The sequence below is a fragment of the Telmatherina bonti genome, assembly GCF_933228915.1.
Source record: "Telmatherina bonti genome assembly, chromosome: 17".
Classification (NCBI taxonomy): Eukaryota; Metazoa; Chordata; class Actinopteri; order Atheriniformes; family Telmatherinidae; genus Telmatherina; species Telmatherina bonti.
Window position 1 is genome coordinate 16,258,499 of NC_136615.1, and position 19,243 is coordinate 16,277,741.

Consider the following 19,243-nt stretch of genomic DNA (forward strand, 5'->3'; position numbering starts at 1 on the left):
GTTTACCTCAAAGCCTGTAAGATGTTTTCAGGAGTGGTTTCCCAGCGAGAGTACACAATCAGTAAAAAGGAAGTTTCACCAAACAGACAATAATGGGATGCACAGATGCCTAACGTTTCCTAAAGGAATCAGTCTGTCTCCTTTAATATCCTCCCAGCAAAGTCCGAGGTTTCCTTGGAAACAAATTGCTCTGTGAAATGAATGAACCTGATGGCCACAGTTTATGATCTCAAATCATGTTTTTCATGATCCATCTAGCTCTCTTCTTCTTTTCTTTAAGGGAATTAAGCACAAAATGAAAACAGCAGGTCTTGACATTTTCATCTGACAACAAATTAAATAGATACACACTCCCACTCGCACATTGATGCACAGCTGTGAGAGTGGTTGAGGGATAGATTGTCCATTGGAGGGACTGTCAAATGCTGGGTTACGATGCTATGTTTACAGTTCTTAGTAAGAGGAACAAGTGGAAGATAAAAGTCTGTTTTATGTGGTTTACAATATTTGCAAAAGGAAAAGTTGCTAAGATAGCACCAAAGAGGCCCCATCAGTTGCCCTTAGGAGAAGTGTCATTTACTGTTTCAAAAAGAAAACAAAGGTCTCACGGGATATAGAGTACAACATTTCTCACACCTATAATGGCCATTTGCCAAGACCATGTTGTTCTCTTTTACCACAGGAGAACATTTTAAAATTGCATTCTTGTTGTTATAAATTGATTCTGTTTGATAGTTTATATTTAACGCTCAGTCACTCACAAACACACAGGCCTACATGATTTTGTTACTTAGGTGGAAATTGCACACCCATTGTTTCCCAATGAGTTATCATAATCACCTCACTTGTTGTAAAGTGTTCCTTATGACAACACATACAAGTAACATTTGGGATGTCTTTCTAGCACAATCAGAAATCAGACTACATTTTTTTTTTTTTTTTTTACTGGATACACAGTTTGCCAAGCGCTTAATCTTAAAACTTCACTTTGTGAGGCCTTGGAATGCTCCTAAAATTTGACAAGATTACACTGAAAGAATCATCAAACATTTTCATATATCAAGTCGCCTTAATGTCACGTTCAAATAAGGGTTTACCTAAAAATGTAGTTATGTACATTTTGTAGACATGTTCTTAGTTCAAAAATGGACAATTCATGAAGATTTGATGTAGATGGACCGTTTTCTTTGCTGAAATAGAATGTATCTCAAGTACTCAGCTAAATAAGATGCAAACAGGTCTGTAAATAAAAAGATATCAAATCTCTATAATTAAGCATAAAATCATTTTTTTAATTGAGATGAGATTCAAAATGACAAATGTAACAGAAAAAAATTGTATGAAAAATATGAAAATCAGCTGTGTATGAATACTACTTCCACCACACACATACATTTTAATCAAAATAAAATAATATGAGAAGGAAACGACTGGACTTCATATCCACGGAAGAATTCAGAGCCAATCAAATGTTTATTTTTAGTGACCAAACTGCACGATCTGACTGCATACTGGTAACTACCTGAGTCCTGGGCGGGGCTGAGGTGGGATTGCGCTCCTCTGCCCCGCCCTCTTCGGGATCATCAGGGATCGGGTGTGCGTTTACGGTTTCTCCTCTGACGGGACGGTTGAGCTGAGCTGTCCGACTTACACGATCTCAGTGGTATGAGTGTGCCTCTCTCCTGTCTCTCCTGTCACAGGAAAGCAATCAAAGGCGCAAGTCGGTAACTCCACCTTTTCAGAGAGACGACCACGGAGCCACCACGGAGCGACTGAAAACATCTGTCAGCAGCCGGTAAGCGCACAGACGCACTTGCGCAAATCTTTTTTTTTTTTTTTTTTTTTTTTAAAAACATTATCTTTTTTTTTTTTTTTTTTTTTTTACAAATGTCACCACAGTCAGTGTGGATCGTTGAAGAGCACCAAAACTAATCTAAAGGGTTAGAAAAGATGGAAGTAATCGGCTGATATGAGGGATGAAGGCAGATTTGCACTTTGTTTCCTCTGTCTTGCAGGAGGATGAGTAGAGGTGTCAGCGGTGTTAATGGGGTTACGTGCCCCACGCCTATTAGACTTAAGTCAAGTCAAGAAAAGGTGAAAGAGACTATTGACCCTTATAGCATCAGGATGATCATCTCGTAGCTGGATTACAATGTTTGCTGTCTGCAGCTTAGTGACTCTTTCCGCTTTTAGGCTTTATTTAACCTCAGAGCTGAGTTTTTATATTCAAACCATTGCTGAAGTGATCTAATCACCCAGTCTTTGGTATGAAAGCTCTCACTGGATGTTTTAAACACAGATTATTTCTGTTGAAAGGTTTTTCTGGTGAAAATATTTTCATTTATTTATCAAAATTATGGGAGTTAAATTGCTTATCAGTTTTATTGCTTTTCAAGGCAGCCTATTTTTTGACCTCGTGCTGCACACAAACAAGGAAAAGCTTTATTTATTGTAAAACAACAAAAAAGTAAACTGCATCATTATTATTTTTTTTAATTCCATATTGTATCACTGTTATTACATGAAACATGTTTTAACTTTGACTGGGAATTGATAGAAGTTTGACATTGAGGCTGTTTGATGTGGTAGTCTGTGGATTGGTTTCAATTGCTGTAATGTGCATTAATCATCAACAAAATCAGCAGCGGTTCATGTTAATAAATCCCACACAGCCTAGGTTACTGCAGTTAGCAAGAAATCTATTTAATGATCATCTGACCTCAGTGTTTGCTGTTTAATAACTAACTGGATATCCCTTTGTCCTCCCACTGAATATCTTAATTAAAAACAAAAACAAAAAAAAAAAAACACTGTACTGAGGTGGATGGGATCTTAGCTTATCTATGTTTTTTCCCCTTTTTATCATTATTTTGATATATTTTATTAACACATTCATCTTCTTTGTGTATTTGCAAATGGGTTAATGTTTCATCTAAGAAAGCACTTGAGGGAAAGCTGTTGAGTTGGAGTGACCCTTATCTGACAAGAAGGAAGCTGAATTGGGATAATTATTGATGCAGGTAGAGAAGTATGCGTTTGCCATAAATGAAGCTTTTTTTCCACTCTCAGTACATCAAAACACTTGAGGGCACAGTGAGTTAGACTTTACAGGAAAATTGCATGCAACACTGAAATAAATGGTGTTACGGTTGCTTTGGCTGAAAGGCACAAGGTGATTTCTTTTAAAAAATATATATATGTCAAGTAGGCAAGTATGTTCTGGCGCTGGGTAATTTTACATTCTTGTACCACTTTCGTTGCAGTTTTCTGCTCAGCATTGGTGTATTATCAATCCTTTAATGAGGAAAAGAAAAAGCAAGCTATTTAATGGAGCAGCTAGTGTCAAATTGTGTTTGCACGGATACACCTGTTAGTTTTTCTTTAGTGTTTTTTTTTTCTTCACAAATTAAGAACCTTCTTCAATTCTAAATTTCTTCTTTTAAATAATAGTTCAGTAACTGAATATAAATTTCCAAACGTGGACATAGTTTCTGTACATGTAGTACCATCAGTCCAAACCCAAAGTATAGTCTGACTCCAAGCAACCACCTTCTTGTAAAAGTTGTTCCAATCTCAACATTGTGACTTAAGATTTGTTCTGTCAGTGTGCTTTAAAGAACTTTGTTAAACTCAGGTGTTTATCTCCTTTAAGGAAGTTTCCTCAGAGTTTAATTATTTCACTGCCTGCAGTGCCTTTCCATCCTTGACTACCCACATAAAAACAGTTCTTAGAAAGGCGTTGGTGCTGCTGTTCAAACCAGTTTTTCTACAATACCAGGAAGTGTGAGACTATTCCAGTTTGAGCAGGAATGCAGGTTAAGATCATGTTATGGGAGAAGTCTGAGTAATTTCAGGTAACTGCGTTACATTTCCTTTCATTTAAACAAAGAAAAAGCATTTATGGCTAACACGTCAAGCTGTGCTGATATAAGAGGCTGTTACTGAAGCAATTTTTAAAACAGTGAAGAAGATTTAACTCACACCAAACCTCCTGAACCACATGATTTTTACTCTTTTCTAAACACTGAAGCTTTTAAACGTAGAGAAAGGGCGGGGTTATTCTGTACCTTTAAACTGAGAAGGATTTAGTGCTTAAAGCAGTCACATTAACTTTTCTTTATTTGCACTAAACTTAAGTGATATAAAACGGGTATATATGATTGTGCTGTAAATCATTGAGGACATATTGCGTTCTTCTCTGCTTGTTCTCCATAAATTCCATGAAAAGGGAAGCATGTTCTTAGAATTAGGACTCTTGTAAATGAACTCCATCATTCCGCTCTTCTGTACATTGGAATGAAGTTTGACTTAACTCATCATCATTGTAAAGGTGGGTGATTTGGCTGCAGGGCTGTTGCGCGCACTTGCTAGACTATGCTTCACTTCTAACATTTGCTTTAACATGTAATTTGAGTCATTCTCTTCTCACCTTTAGAAACTGAGAGGCCCCAGAGAATAACACATCATGTAGTAAATTATTCATAAATAGTCTTTTGAAAACCAACTAACTTGTTTCTTTTCGTTTCTGTTTTGTGCTCTTCACATAACAGGAAAAAAAAAAAATACAACTAACATATGACTTATGAAAAACTTCTTTTACTGAATTTTATTCAACTTAAAGCACTCTGTTTTCCCCCAAGATTAACATTGATTATCAGTTTCTATTCATACTTCATGCATATGCATAAGCACAGTGCTTTTTCTTAAAGACCTAATGAGTTAAATACTTCATGTATGATTTTATATAAATTTCCCTTTTATATATGCTCAATTTTATACATTTGATAAACAAGGTCACAAGGGTTTTTGGGATAACAAGAGGCTTAGAGACCATTGGCTCTCAAGGGCTACAAATGTGATGGGACAAATAGGATATATTATAATACATGCCATATGTTGTAACATAAATTTAACACCCACGCCATAGCTATATATTAAGGAAAAGGTATGTTCTGTTGCCCAGCTCTTTCCCAGTTTAGCAGCTTATTCGGTTTGGGCTACTGATTACGTAAGAAGGCTATATGCAGCAGGAAGCTAATCCAGTGCCTTGATCTTAATGCCAATTATCAGATCATGATGACGTTATTGAAATTAAGTCACTGTTAACGATGAACTTTCTAAAAGTGTGACAGCCTGAAAGCAAGGTGCCTGCAGAACAAGTGTAAAAATAGAGTTGTTTTCATTTTTCCGTCACCACCAGGAACTCCACGAGTGTTGTGCAAGTCAGGTAAGCCTACCCACCGACATGATATGACAGGCAGCCACACCCCTAGCAAGCCTTGCAACACATAGTTGATGTAGAATTTGTTCATTTGCATTCAGAGGAATCTGAGTCAGTCGCATCATGTTATGTTCACATTCCAATGCTGAAAGAAGTTTTCTGATCCTTGGCTTAAGATTGAGAAGTAATACCATTACTATAAAAGTATTGCAGTATTCACTTAAAATATTATTTTAGTAAAGGTTTGCAAAAATTCCAAACTTGTACTTAGAGTGACACTATCTTCACAACTTTCTAACTATTCCTGGACTCGTTGTTGCCCTGTAGCATCCTCAGGCTGAGAAACTGTACTTCATAGTTTTTTTCCAGACCAAATTGTAAATTGTGAAAAACTTGCCTAAGTTCAGTAGTATTATAGTGAAAGTAACCTTAAAAATTTTAGTATCTAGTTGAGGTAATAAATACACCCTGTGACCTTATTAATATATTATCTTAGTTGCAATGCAATAATCTAAAAGCTGGTACTTATATTTCTAGTTAGTTAAATCAGAGCTCATTTTGTATCTGAAAATCGTTGTTTTCATCATGTTTTTAATCTGATCATATGATCAAATAGTTTATTGGTTTTTGGTTTCTCCAAAAGTCATTCAAAACATTATAATCTGCTGAATTGTTTATTAACAAAACATTATAATGTAAGAAATCCTCTTTTATTTTACGTTGAATATTTCCTTATATATATATATATATATATATATATATATATATATATATATATATATATATATATATAAATATATATAAATATATATATATATATATATAAATATATAAATATATATATATATATATATATATATATATATATATATATATATATATATATATATATATATATATATATATATATATGTGGACAAGAAAGTTTTTGGGACTTTAATGACATTAACAATAGAAAAGATTTAAGCCAAAATAATTGACTCAAGTTAAAGAATTTTCACTGAGGTCTTAAGTTTTTAAATGAAGTATATTCATGGCTCATGTCAAAACTAAACTCAAAAAACAGTCTTTAAATTAAAATATTATCAAGTCAACTCTAATACTCCATTTTCTGATTCCTGCTTCCGTAAACAGTTTCTGTCATTTCATGTTATATTTATTTCAATACAAATCACTGGCAAATTGGAGGGAATATCAGAAAACAACCTGACAAATGACAAAGAATGACATTTTTCATTTTTCTTCCAAGTATTTTTGAGAGCCAAGTGCTTTGAATGAGTCATTGATAAATTCATTCATTCATTCACCTGACCATCATTGTTTCACTTTAATGTACAAAAGGTAAAAACATCCATTTATTTTATATTGCATGTCAAGTGCTCCACAGACAGCAGGAAGTCATTCAGCCTTTGTAACAGGAATGGGAGAGGGCATGGTTTTCAGCTAGTCTACACTCTTGTACTTAACCTGCACATCATTTCTCCTGCCCGCTATTCTCCCTCCCTGCAGCATCAGTTTAGAGATGAGGGGTCATGCAGAGTAGCTGCGAATACATCTGTGCTTGTATAGGCAAATGAAGGTTTACAAATCATGTGGAGGGAGGCCTAAGCGGTTGTGAGAGAGGCAGTGCCAGCATGCCGCTGCTACTGCAGCAGCTGCTGTGTGTGTTGGTGCACAGCTCTAATTCCGATTATGCAATCAGTTACTTTGCATGTGCCAGCTGGTAGAGGTAGTCTGAAACTGAGAGGATGTTTTTTAATCCTTAGTGAGTCCATTTTATTTATTTCTGTGATCTATGATCACTGTAACTTTTCTCTCCCCAGATCTTCCTTTCACTCTGTCAGTTGAGCTGAAATGATTTCAAAGAGGAGGATGGATTTATACAGTACAAATATTTTCATTGCACGATTACTCTTTACCATTGAAGTACAGTGTTTGATATTTGATGTGTTTTGTCTTCTCTACTGATAGCCGTTCAACTGTGGAGGGAATATCAAGTTGCTCCTGCTTAATCGTACCTGGCTTCATATTAGCATTCACATCATGCTTTCATTTCAAACAGGACGTGCCACAACAAGCAGAGACAAGAGTTTCTTTTTCTTTTCTTTTTTTTTCTTGTTTAGACTCTCCAAAGATGTGATTCAAACATTATGGGTGAAGTAACTTGACAAGTGCACGGATCACACAGCTCTCACCTGTTGTTGTCTTCTGCTTCATCCCGCAGTCAAGGCTTTTTGGTGCCATGATGAAGAAAGTTATTCTGCTGTGGTTGCTGGTATTTTTGATGCTGCACGCAGAGGGAACAAGTAAGTGTTTATCTGCAGTTTATACACCAAACAGATATTCAACTTTTGATGACAATATAAGACATCTGTATTGTTCAAGTCAAGTATGAACTTGACTTGTTTATTTGTTTTCTTTGTTGTTTTCTTAAAAAAACAACAACAACAGGACGTTTTGTCCTATTTCACAAGAAGTTAATATATTCATGTACACGCTCTTGATATTACAGACTATTTGTAATTTATGCACCCACCAGTACAAAAAGCCTCTTTAAAGCAATGGTCCATCAGGGCCTTCTGCATCCGACTATGTGGTGCTCCTGGATTGATCTCCATTCTTAACATGTGTGACAAAGAAGACAAAAAAAAAAAAAAAAAAAAAAAAAAAAGAAGAGCAACATGGATGCTTTTTTTTTTTTTTGAGCAGCAGAAACAGAGTCCCTCTATGATGCCCTTGTATGAACAGCAGTTTGTTGAAAAAAAAAAGGGGGGCAAGACTAAATTGTGTTGGCATTCTACTGAAAACCTCTGTTCATGTGTGAAAATGGTTTGTCAATCAGCTTCACCTTGATCCACTACCCCATACATACCCCTGCTGCTGAGCAGACACCACACACTGGCAACTAGTCAAGTGCTTGAATTCAGTGTTCATATGCCATTTTATGTGCTGTCTGTTTATAGGCTACAGCCTTCCAGGAAAGCCAACAATGATAACATGCCGTTCTCCCGAAAAAGAGACCTTCACCTGTTGGTGGGAACCAGGCTCTGACGGGGGGCTACCTACCACCTACGCACTTTACTATCGCAAAGAAAAGTGAGTAGTTTTCAATTTCAGACAGTAAACCATCACTTCCATTTGTTTTTGGTTTTTGAGTTGTGTGTGTGTTTTGTGCTGTGTGCTGTGTGTGTGTGTTTTGTGCTGTGTGTGTGTGTGTGTGTGTGTGTGTGTGTGTGTGTGTGTGTGTGTGTGTGTGTGTGTGTGTGCTTGTTCTTTTTTCCAAGGCAGGGTGTGTTAGTTTATGTTTCTTTTATGATTTCATAAATTATGATGGCGAGTTGGGAATTGTCAAAAAAAAGGATCCATTAAACAAAACTAAGGTGACTCAGATCACTTTTAAAATCCCTTTGAAGTGGCTCTATTATGCACATTTAAATATAATTTATTTTATTATGCAAGTCCAGAAGGTCAAGAAATAATCAAGGATTTTTCACAAGCCCCTTCATTCATTTTGTATTGATTCTCTCAGATCAGCCTCTGCCAGAAACAAGCGAACAGAGAAAGTTTGACCCTATGTCCTGCCTTCGGGCTGCGTCTGATTGGTCAACTGTTAGTCATAGATAGTTATACTGAGCAGCGAAGGTGGGTGTGGCTTTCTTCTTGTGAACGTGCACAACCTAGAGAAGATGAACAATCACAGAGTCCCTCCCCCAGGACTCACTAGAATTTTGAAGTAGAAAAACTCTAAAAGCAATTGTTTCCATCACCAAGGAAACCAAGCATAAAGAGTGCTGGAAAACTCAAACCTGTGTTTAGGTGAAAAAAATGGTGCCACTCGTATGTCTGATGAGTATTCAACACCTTAACATTGTAGAAAACTCAGAAAACTAGAAATAGCGTAACAAACGCATATTTAAGGCACTGGCCTTGGTGGAGAATCACCTTATTTAGTGATGTTTTAATTTAATTGCATATTTTTTTTCAGTTATTGATATTTATGATTGTTTTTCATGAAAAAAAAATCATGAGATAGTTTTGAAATTAGTAAATCAATTTCTAAAGCTTTTGGAGCAACCAAAGGATTTCTCAGATTGAGTTCTGCACAATTAGTCCATTATTCATGCAATGCTATTTTTTTGTCTTTTTCACAGACTTTTCATTGTATTTAGGTCAGCTGAAACTGAGAGCCAGGTCAGTTATCTTAATTTTCAGACAGATGGTTAGCTGATTAGAAGAGCCCATGGCTGTTGAGGTGTCATATTTGAGAATTGGTATCATATGACTGAATCAGATGTGAACAAACTGTTGTCTTATCAAATCTATTCAGGTCAGAAAACTCTGGAAAATGTTAGCAGAGAGGTAGAAGTGCTTGGGTTGCCCAAACAAATGCATGCCACTCTATGTCATGTCAACAAACATCCTGGTGAAAGAAGAATGGATCATAGCTTCAAGGTTATCATCATAACAGGATGCCTTCACATGCTCAAGGTTGCACAGTTGCATTGTAGTCTTGGTAGTGGTTCACACTGAGGCCAGCAGACACATGTAAGAGGATAAAGATTGTAAAGGGTTATGCAGCTCTGTGACCATGGGTTTTAAAAGTGAGCAAGGTTGACAAGCTGATACAAATGTGATTTGTCAGCCACTAACTTAAAAATGTCCATGAGATCAGTCAGAAGATTGTGCTGCCTGCTTAGCCGAGTTCCACAACGCTGTCAGTGTTGCCATGATGTCATTGTTGTTAAATAAGAAATTTTAGTTGCTCATGGTAATTTGGCCATAATCTTTTATACATTTCAAATTTAAATGTATGCAGTATATTTATTTAAATGACACAATACATGTTCAGCAGTGTTGAACTTATATACCCTCATTTTGTATCATGCACTGTTATTCAGAATGTATTGAAAAGTAAGATCTGTTCAATTTCATTTTGAGATATATCTAAAAAAAAAAAAACTTAACTGAAAGTGCAGCTAAATGTTCCTTTATTCAGGGATTTTTTTTTTTTTTTTTTTTGAAGAGTTGATCTCTTATTTACCCCACAACTTTTAAATCTGCTGAAGGACAATTAAAAAAAACACACACACTCAAAATATTTAAATAATAAAAACTCTGTTTACCATTGCTGTATTCTGGCAAAAAACGAGTTCCTGAATTTTATTAAGTATGGTTAATTTAAAAACTATGTTTAATATAATGTATAAGGTATTGTATAAGCTCACTCCCTCTCCACCGAAAACATTTGTTAAATATAATAATTAATTTCATTAGCCAAAGGGGGTTAAAAGCCTCTCCAAGAGGTGATGTTGGAATACCCTGTAGGAAAACTACATTTTGGTCCAAGGTGGTATTGTATCAGATGGATTACCACTGTCAGAAAGAGAAAAGTCTACATGCAACTCATTCAAACTCCAACTGTAAAAACTGAGCTGAGATGAGGTCTCACCTGGACTGTACTCTCTCTCAACCATGTAGGAAGGATGATACATGGTTTGATGCATGTGGTATGAATTAGATGTGTGTTCCTGTATATACATTGGATATATGTGTGCATATATCCTGCATGTACATATGTGCATGCGTAGTGTGTGTATGTATGTGTATCCATGATCATAAGTACAAAATAGTTGAAAAGCTTGGAAGTGTTTAAGTGGATGTGTGAATGGCTTGTAGTGTATGTGCTTTGAGTCATCAGAATGACTAAAACAGTGCTACAGTTGTGATCATATTTATTCATATCCTTTCATTAAAGAAGGAAAAAAACAGCTGCCTGTAAAATAAGCTGAACTTGACTAAAGTAATAATAAATAAAAATGTCATGAAAATCATTACATTATTTTCTAATTCTGGTTCAATAGAAATATTTTTTTAACAAGCAAACAAATAAGATAATTTATTACATATTACATTGTTCATAAACTAATATTTTGTTGAACAATCCTTTAATGTTTCTGCTACAGTCAGGTGTTTTCTGTTCCTCTCAGTCAGACTTCTGCACCTGTTGACAGGTATTCTGTCCCACTGTTCAACAGAAAAGTGCTCTAATTTGTCCAGGACCAATTTGTTTTTTTTTTCTTTCTTCAACTCAATTAAATGAAAAACCAGTCTCTTATATTACTAAATTATATTTTTGCAAATTTTTAGTCATTGTTCCTTTTTTAAGTCTCCAGTTATTTGAGTGACTGTTATAAATTCAGCCTTTTCTTTAATGAAAGGGTATGAATACATATGAGCACAACTGTATGTACATACCATTTTTTTTTATTTCACAGAAATGTAATCACTGTAATTTTTTTTTCCAAACCCTTTTACAACTCTTACCTCTGATTTTGCTGCATTTTTACACTCTAATGCTTGAATTATTCTTAAAATAAAGGTTTTCTCTTATTTTGTCATAATAAGAAGATGAGAAATAGAAAACTAGTAAAACCTTTGACACCTTTAGCCCATAGCTCCAATTTAGCTCTGTAGCAAGCAACTCCTTTAAATTTCTCAAATAAAAATTTGGATTTCAGTTTTAATAACAAGTTGATTTTTTTGTAATAATGTATTTTCAAACACAACGGCTTTATAATCTGTGGAAGCTTTGTTTCTTATGGGTTGAATTCTACTATTCAGTCTCATTCTTACAATTTTAATTAATTTTAAATTCTCCTCTGTACCTCTAATAGGCCTGTAGCTTTCAGCTGCTTTGGCAGCAAGAAGAATTACTGCAGAATGAGGATGGTATAAACATCTGCCTGTTCTCTGCGAATCCCCAGATCAATCAGAACCATATGCTGCTACAGCAACAAGGATAACATCCTGTCTGTTCTTAACAAACACACCAGGTTGTGTTGTTAAAGCATCCAAGCCCACTGGGATTTGAACTTGCAGTGGTTGCTAAGTTCTCCTGCTAGTAACGTCAGTAGAACTATTTTCTGTCTCTTTTTATGAGCAAAACATTAAATACTGCAGTAAAAAGAAGGAAATTGCACACTTCCTTTAATCACAGCGGCTGCCCACTTAACTCATTTGTTACAGTTAATGGCACCATGTGCTGTTTTTTCACATTTCTGTCTATTGTACAAGGAAATAGTGGCCTAATGTAGCTTTGATTTGCACTGTCATTGTAATTTATAACATTTCTTAACATGAAGGATACAAACTGTTCTTGCAATGTAGCAACAACAGTAACATGCTGTTCTCCTGCTTCTCTTCCAGTTCTGAGGCAGTGTTAGAGTGTCCTGACTACCACACGGCTGGAGAAAACTCTTGCTTCTTTAATAAGAACAACACATCCATCTGGGTCAACTACAACATCTCTGTGGTGGCCACCAATGCTCTGGGTAGAACCTTCTCTGACCCTGTTGACATAGATGTCGTCTACATTGGTGAGAAAAATGTATCTGGAGCTGTTTTCATGATTTATCAAGATGATCTAGATAGATTTTTCCTGTGAAGATGATATTTCCTGTGATTAGGGGACAAAAAAAGATTTTAATTACACAGTCACGTGGGTGCATTTGGCACTCATTGCATTACCCTGTGGTTAATGCTTTTAAATTCTACCTCAACTCCCTTGATCACTTTTATTTACTGGAGAGAGCAGAGACAGTAAGAAAATATGAATATTTAAAGAGGAATCCATGTTACTGATTCAAAATCATGTGGTTTGGCTTACAAATTATCCAGAAAGGGTTGTAAAGTAATAAAAGAAAAAAAGTGTCCACTTTGGCCTTGAGTCTGCTTCTCTGTAAGTGCTCCTTTTCCCTTTGTCTTGAGTCGTTACACTGATTTGATATCAGGTTGAAGCAGTATCTTTTTTCCCTGCTTGAACCCAACATTTTAAATTGTGTCTCCAGATAGAAAAACTTGATGCCAAAACATTTCCATCTATCTCTCTCCTGTCACTGCACACACGTTATCAACTATTTCAAAGGTCACTCCTGCAATGATAGTGTCTATCCGCTTGGGTGTCCATTGCTTTGCAGTTGCACAGTGAAAGATGCATGGACCCACAGTCTCTGTTACAATTATCCTCCTCTGATTTCGTCTTTTTGTTTTGTGTTTCTGTTGTGTCTCTCTTATTGACATTTTCTCTCTCCCTCTGTAGTCATGCCCAATCCTCCAGAAAATGTAGCAGTGGCTGTATTGGGGGATGAAGGCAGGCCCTTCCTTCGAGTGTCATGGGAGCCTCCGCATAAAGCTGACACCCGCTCCGGTTGGATCACTCTCATCTATGAGCTCCGTATAAAGTTGGAGGAGGAAGATGAATGGGAGGTAAGCAAGTCATTGCCCATTTACAGAGAAATGATCTGATGTTGAGAACATTTGTCTTTGTTTTTGATTCATACACATGCATCTGATATGTAAAAAAAAAAAAAGGAAGTTTGGATTTTATGCAATACCCAGTTGTAATTCATTTGTAATTTGCACTTTCAGATTCACCCTGCAGGCCAGCAGAAGGTGTTCAACATTTTCAGCCTGCGGTCAGGTGGTAGATACCTTGTTCAAGTGCGGTGCAAGCCCGATCATGGCTTTTGGAGTGAATGGAGCTCCACTTCCTACGCCAAGATTCCTGGCTGTAAGATATCCACCAACGATTATCCACACACTACACTGTCTTTATCAGATAAAGTATATTTATTAGGTCAGGAATGAAAAACATTACCGGTTTTCAGACTGATCGAAGTCTGGACAGAGCAAAGGAGCTAAACATGCTCTTCAATAGGTTCAGTTCAGAACAAAGTTCAGCAGTGCAGGAACGACCATGTTGAACACAAAACAAAAGATACTTATTGACTTCAGAAGAAACAGAAGTAAACAAAACGCTGCAGGTGGTAGAGGAATACCAGCACGGAACAGTTCAGCTGGACAGCAGACACATCTACAACGGACAGAGCAGACTACTTCCTAATGAAGCTGCATCATTCAATGTCTGCACCAAGATGCTGAGTATTTTCTTCAAGTCTGTTGTGGACAGTGCAATCAGTTTTGGAACTATCTGATGGGGCAGCAGCGTTGTAGTTTAATAAAAAACTGAACAAACTGATCAAAAAGGCTGGTTTTGTGCCTGGGATCTATCTGGGGCTGTTGGAGCTGATTGTCCAGGGAAAAAATGCTGCGCAAGCTGGTGAAGTAGAACATAAGTTCTACACTTACATGTGGGTTAAACAAAAGACATATTGGCCATATTTAGATGGGTTGATAGATATATCTTGTCAGGTATTAGAATTAAGCTTCTGGGTATTTTTATATAACTACTTCTGTAACAAACAGATCATGTAATATTTTAATATTTTAAAAAGATTAAGCCATCCACATTGTTATCTGGTTTCAGATTTCCATCAGGAAAGGTCTGTGTGGATCCTCATTATTGTCTTTTCTGCCTTCATCTTCCTCATTTTCATCTGGTTGATTCACATGAACAGTCATAAGTAAGTATCATGCCTCTTTAATACAACATCTTGTAGGAAAATATGGATATTTATTGAGTTGATTATTTATTTTTTGTGGAACTAAAAAATGTTTATTACTACAGAGGCCTAGGATTCTTTTCTAATTAATGTAGCTCTAAGATTTATTGTACATAAGCAACAATTTAGTTAGACTTGAATTGAAGGAGTTTCTAATTTTTTACCAGTGGTAGCACGTGTTGTTTCTAAGCTTGCAGTCTTAGCCCTACCATTATATTGGTTATCTCACTGTATGCACATCCCACTGTAATGTTGTAACAGATAGGTACAGCTACAGAGCTCATGAATACATGATTCGGCAGAGCGGATTTTAAGGTTGACATTTACACCCCATTCGTTATACCTGTATCTAAGTTACACATATGAAACTTAACACTCAAAACGGACCAACGGTTTTCTGTTGATGAATGGATGTGGGTCAGTGTCACCTGCACATCTATGGCATTACATTTGAAATGAGCATGCATTAAAAAAAAAAAAAAAAAAAATATTCAACACATGAACTTATTTTTTTTGCACTTGTAGAAATGTGGTTTAAATTGCTTTGGAAATCATGAATTAAATCATTTCACAAAAAGCAGTTGTTGTTTTTTTTTGTTTTTTTTATCCTTTCACATTACTGATATTTACTTTTGTGGTTTGTGTGTTTGTAGTTTGAAGCACTTCATACTGCCTCCAGTCCCTGGTCCTAAAATCAAAGGATTTGATGAGCAGCTTCTAAAGGTAAAGCAGCAACGTTAAGATTAATAGATCAACCTTTGCTGGGAAAAATCATTGCAATTACTTTTACTTTAACTAATCTTTTACTGGGCAATTCTCTTTGTGTATAGAATGGCAAGTCTGAGGACATTTTCAGCTCACTGGTGGTGTCTGATTTCCCTCCAACTACCATGTCAAACTATGAGGACTTACTTGTTGAATATTTGGACGTGTACATCCCCGAGGAGCATGAATTAATGCTGGAAAAAAACAAAGATTCACGCGATAACTGCCTCAAATCTGAGCGCTCGACATCTGATTGCGATTCTGGCCACGGGAGCTGTGACAGTCACACCCTGCTGATGGACAAATGTGGAGGGACTAAAGAGGATAGATGGCAAACACATCAGCCGGACAGTCAAATGGAGATTGATGCAAAAAGGCAGGATGAAGCACTGACATATGCTCACGAGGATGTTATCAGCCCTGACATGTCTAGTGGGAGGGTGAAGACCTGGCCATCAGTGTTTTCTCCACTCCCCCAATACAGCTTGAAGCCATTGGATCAACCTAGCTCACTCGAGATGGCCAAACAGCACTGCCTTTCTGACACCTTATTCCCTCCATGCTCTTTATCCTCTTGCCAAACTCAGCCTAGCCACAGCACCAAAGATGGTCTTGGATCAAACTACTGGAAGTTTAACTTCAGCAACAAGCAGCTTCATCAACTCCATCCCAACACAGAACCCCAGCAACAACTCCAGGCCCACAGTGATATCAACATCTGTTCAGCATCTGCTAATCCACAGCAGCACAATCAGCGGTCCAGTGAGTATGTCGAAGTCCAGAGGGTGAATGAGCAGGATATGGTACTTCTCCATCCTGTTTCTTCAGGCCATGGGAAAAGGTGCCCTGAGATGAACTTGGCAGAGAACTACAGCAAGGTGAAGGTAATGGGCAATGACAATGTCCTGTTGCAGCTCCAGAGAGAAATGACTGAAAAAGAAGTGGCCATGTGCACGTACCAGCAGGACCAGCAGACCAGTGAGCCAGAAACCATCACTACCACTCCACAGAAGCCTGCTGCCTGTATTCATTCTGCCCTTCCAGTCCTGGATGAAAGGGCAGCCAGCGGTTACGTTGACACCACCACTATGTTCACCCTGCCCACTTACTAGATGCTGCAGAAGCCCAACTGGAAAGGAGTTGGAAGAGACTTGCTTTTGGCCTGAGGACTGAGACACAGAACAAAAACACAAACACCAGATGACATCTTCAAACGCTGATTGAAACGACAATATTTTGCTATCCAAAGATTACAGCTACTTATTTTTCCTCCTCCTTCTTGTAGAAGAGATGTCTTTCACTGATAGTACTGCAGTTACACTCAGATCTTTAATAGCAGAAAATATTTGTTTTAATGACGCAAAGAAAATTTTATTTTCAGCTTTAATTAAGAACAGACGTAATTGTATAAATCACTTGGTACTATATGTTCTGTTTTTGATTGCACTCTATAATTTTCCTATACCTCTGTAGATAACCATGTTTTAAAGTTGCTTGCTAAATTTATGTACAGTAAATTGACAAACTAACAGGCCAACATGCCCCTTGAGTCCTGTGATGGGATCCAGTGATTTTGGTGTGCAGTGGGTTTTGTTTTTCTGACATGATGTTAGTCTACTTGTAGCCTTGCAAGGTAAGGTCTCTGAAAATCAAAAGAAAGTTGTTGTTAATGATGATATTTATCATACAATGAAACATTTCCATACTTTCAAAAGCGGGCTCTCCCTGTTGACAATATCCTCGTTAATGGGGCATTAGGGGCTTATAAATGGTGGGATGAATATGAAAATAAAGTAAACTATGCTACGCTATGGTAACCCATCTGCTTTGGAAAAATTGTTCCGTCCTTAAAGAGCTGTGAAGAGAAGCTACACACATTTTATACTTGCTTACACATACAGTCATACATAAGTATATATATATATATATATATATATATATATATATATATATATATATATATATATATATATATTTTTTTTTTTTTTTTTTTTTTTTCTTAACATATTTATGTGTGTGTCTCACTGTATGCATCTATGTTTAAAGTGTCATTCCAGAAAATACGAATGTAAGTATGATTCTCTATCTTTTGTCCTCAGATGATGTATGTATATGCATTTAATACATAAAAAAAATTGTTTTTACAAAGATCTTTAGTGTTTTTAAAGAAAAAAATGTGTCATGTTGCTTACATGTTCCTGTACAATGCTGTACTGTTTTAGTGCTTGCATATGTATGTGTAAAGCAACGTATCCGTACACCTGTACACACCAGTGGAGTTGGAAACAGCCATCAAATCTTTGTGGAGTGCTTGCTGTAAAAAATTATGTTCAAAATAACTTTAAGAGACATTGTAATGCAGTGTTGTTCATTGTCTTTGTTTTTAAACACTGAATTAAAATTACAAAATTAATATTTGTTAAGATATATGAAGCCACTCAGGGGACGAGGGGACACAAACACATCTGACAATGTGTCCATGAGGATGTGGAGGACTTAAGATGAAGTGTGTTGTAGTTACTTCACAAATTAATTACAGGTGCAGACGAAGAGGTTTGCTGTTACCAGGAACGATACCAAGCATGTTGCTGCTTTACAGTTGTGGCTGTTTGTGTTTAAACTATAAAGTGCAATGGATATGATTTATTGATGATTTATTAAATGAATTCTAATTTTAACTTATTGTCATGTCAAAATTTTTTAACTACCTGGCAAGGCATTGTTTATCATTGAGAAATAAGATGTTAACGGCTTCAAAATATAGGTCCACATCATTATGCATTTCATAATACATTTCTTTGACAATTTTGTCTGCACTCATACTCAGAAGCATCATCTGACCGTTGAGACATGTCGTTGATCAGCTGATAATCTGAAAAAAGACAGAAAACACAGGAGATTAATTAAGAAGGAAATAAGAATTGACAGAAAGCGGGTTAAGAACACCATCAAAAGGGATGAGTAAGCTTTTAGACTCTCACACAAAGACCATCAGGTGGCAAGGCCAACCTGATCTGATGAACCTGACTGATCCACCAAGTTGGCACCAGCGACATCACACTTGGTACCATTCCCAATTGCAACAAACGCCTTTGTCTGCCCGTGTAATTAATCTGTTAAAGCACTACTACATACTTCCTCTGTTAACATAGATATATCAGGTGCATGTGTGTGTCATGTTGATTTGATGCTGAAAGAGAGAGATGAAAAAAAAACAGCTTTAGTGCGCTGTACATGCTATCATAGTGTGCATCCAATTATCCCTTATTGCAAGGTAATGCAAAAGTATTGTGTGGTCACACAAAAGTATTGAGAAGTAAGGCAAAACGTATTGCTAAGGAATGCAAAAGTATTGTGTGGTAACACAATTATTTTGAGGGGGCTCTGTACTGATCTCACCAAAAACAGAATAAAAAACAGGAAGTTTAATAGTGAAAATGCATGGTTTATTAATTCAAATATCTAATGTCACACACAATGTCTTCGTGATCAGATTTAGTTATCTTGTCTTTATTTAAAAAAAAAAAAAAAAAGAAAAAAAAAAAGAAAACTGACAATTATTGGACTAATTTAGGAACTGCGGGGAAGAAAATATGATTGCAAAAGGGGGCAGGAATAAATAAGCATTTCTTCATCCTGGTCCTTTTCGGACTCCAAAAAAATTGTTACTGTTGTTTAACCTGTTGATTAAATTATTATTATTATTATTATTATTATTATTATTATTATTATTATTATTATTACTATTATTATTATTATTATTATTTGTTCGTAATAAAGAAATATCAATCAGTTA

The 19,243-nt window shown here is 36.3% G+C and overlaps 1 protein-coding gene across 1 annotated transcript; it reads left to right on the top strand.

The window, feature by feature from the left end:
- The first annotated feature begins 1,690 nt into the window (after positions 1 to 1,690).
- prlra (prolactin receptor a) lies at positions 1,691 to 16,692 on the top strand. The gene is made up of 9 exons (XM_079257037.1): positions 1,691 to 1,795; positions 7,446 to 7,527; positions 8,185 to 8,317; positions 12,428 to 12,597; positions 13,320 to 13,486; positions 13,649 to 13,790; positions 14,547 to 14,643; positions 15,336 to 15,405; positions 15,513 to 16,692. The coding sequence occupies exons 2-9, from the start codon at positions 7,464 to 7,466 to the stop codon at positions 16,557 to 16,559; spliced, it is 1,890 nt and encodes a 629-aa protein (XP_079113163.1). The 5' UTR covers positions 1,691 to 1,795; positions 7,446 to 7,463; the 3' UTR covers positions 16,560 to 16,692.
- Positions 16,693 to 19,243: the final 2,551 nt, after the last annotated feature.

Coding starts and splice junctions, on each gene's coding strand:
- prlra (XM_079257037.1), top strand. CDS start 7,464: ATGATGAAGAAAGTTATTCTGCTGTGGTTGCTGGTATTTTTGATGCTG. Junction 13,791..14,546: donor CTACGCCAAGATTCCTGGCT/GTAAGATATCCA, acceptor ATCTGGTTTCAG/ATTTCCATCAGGAAAGGTCT. Junction 14,644..15,335: donor ATTCACATGAACAGTCATAA/GTAAGTATCATG, acceptor GTGTGTTTGTAG/TTTGAAGCACTTCATACTGC.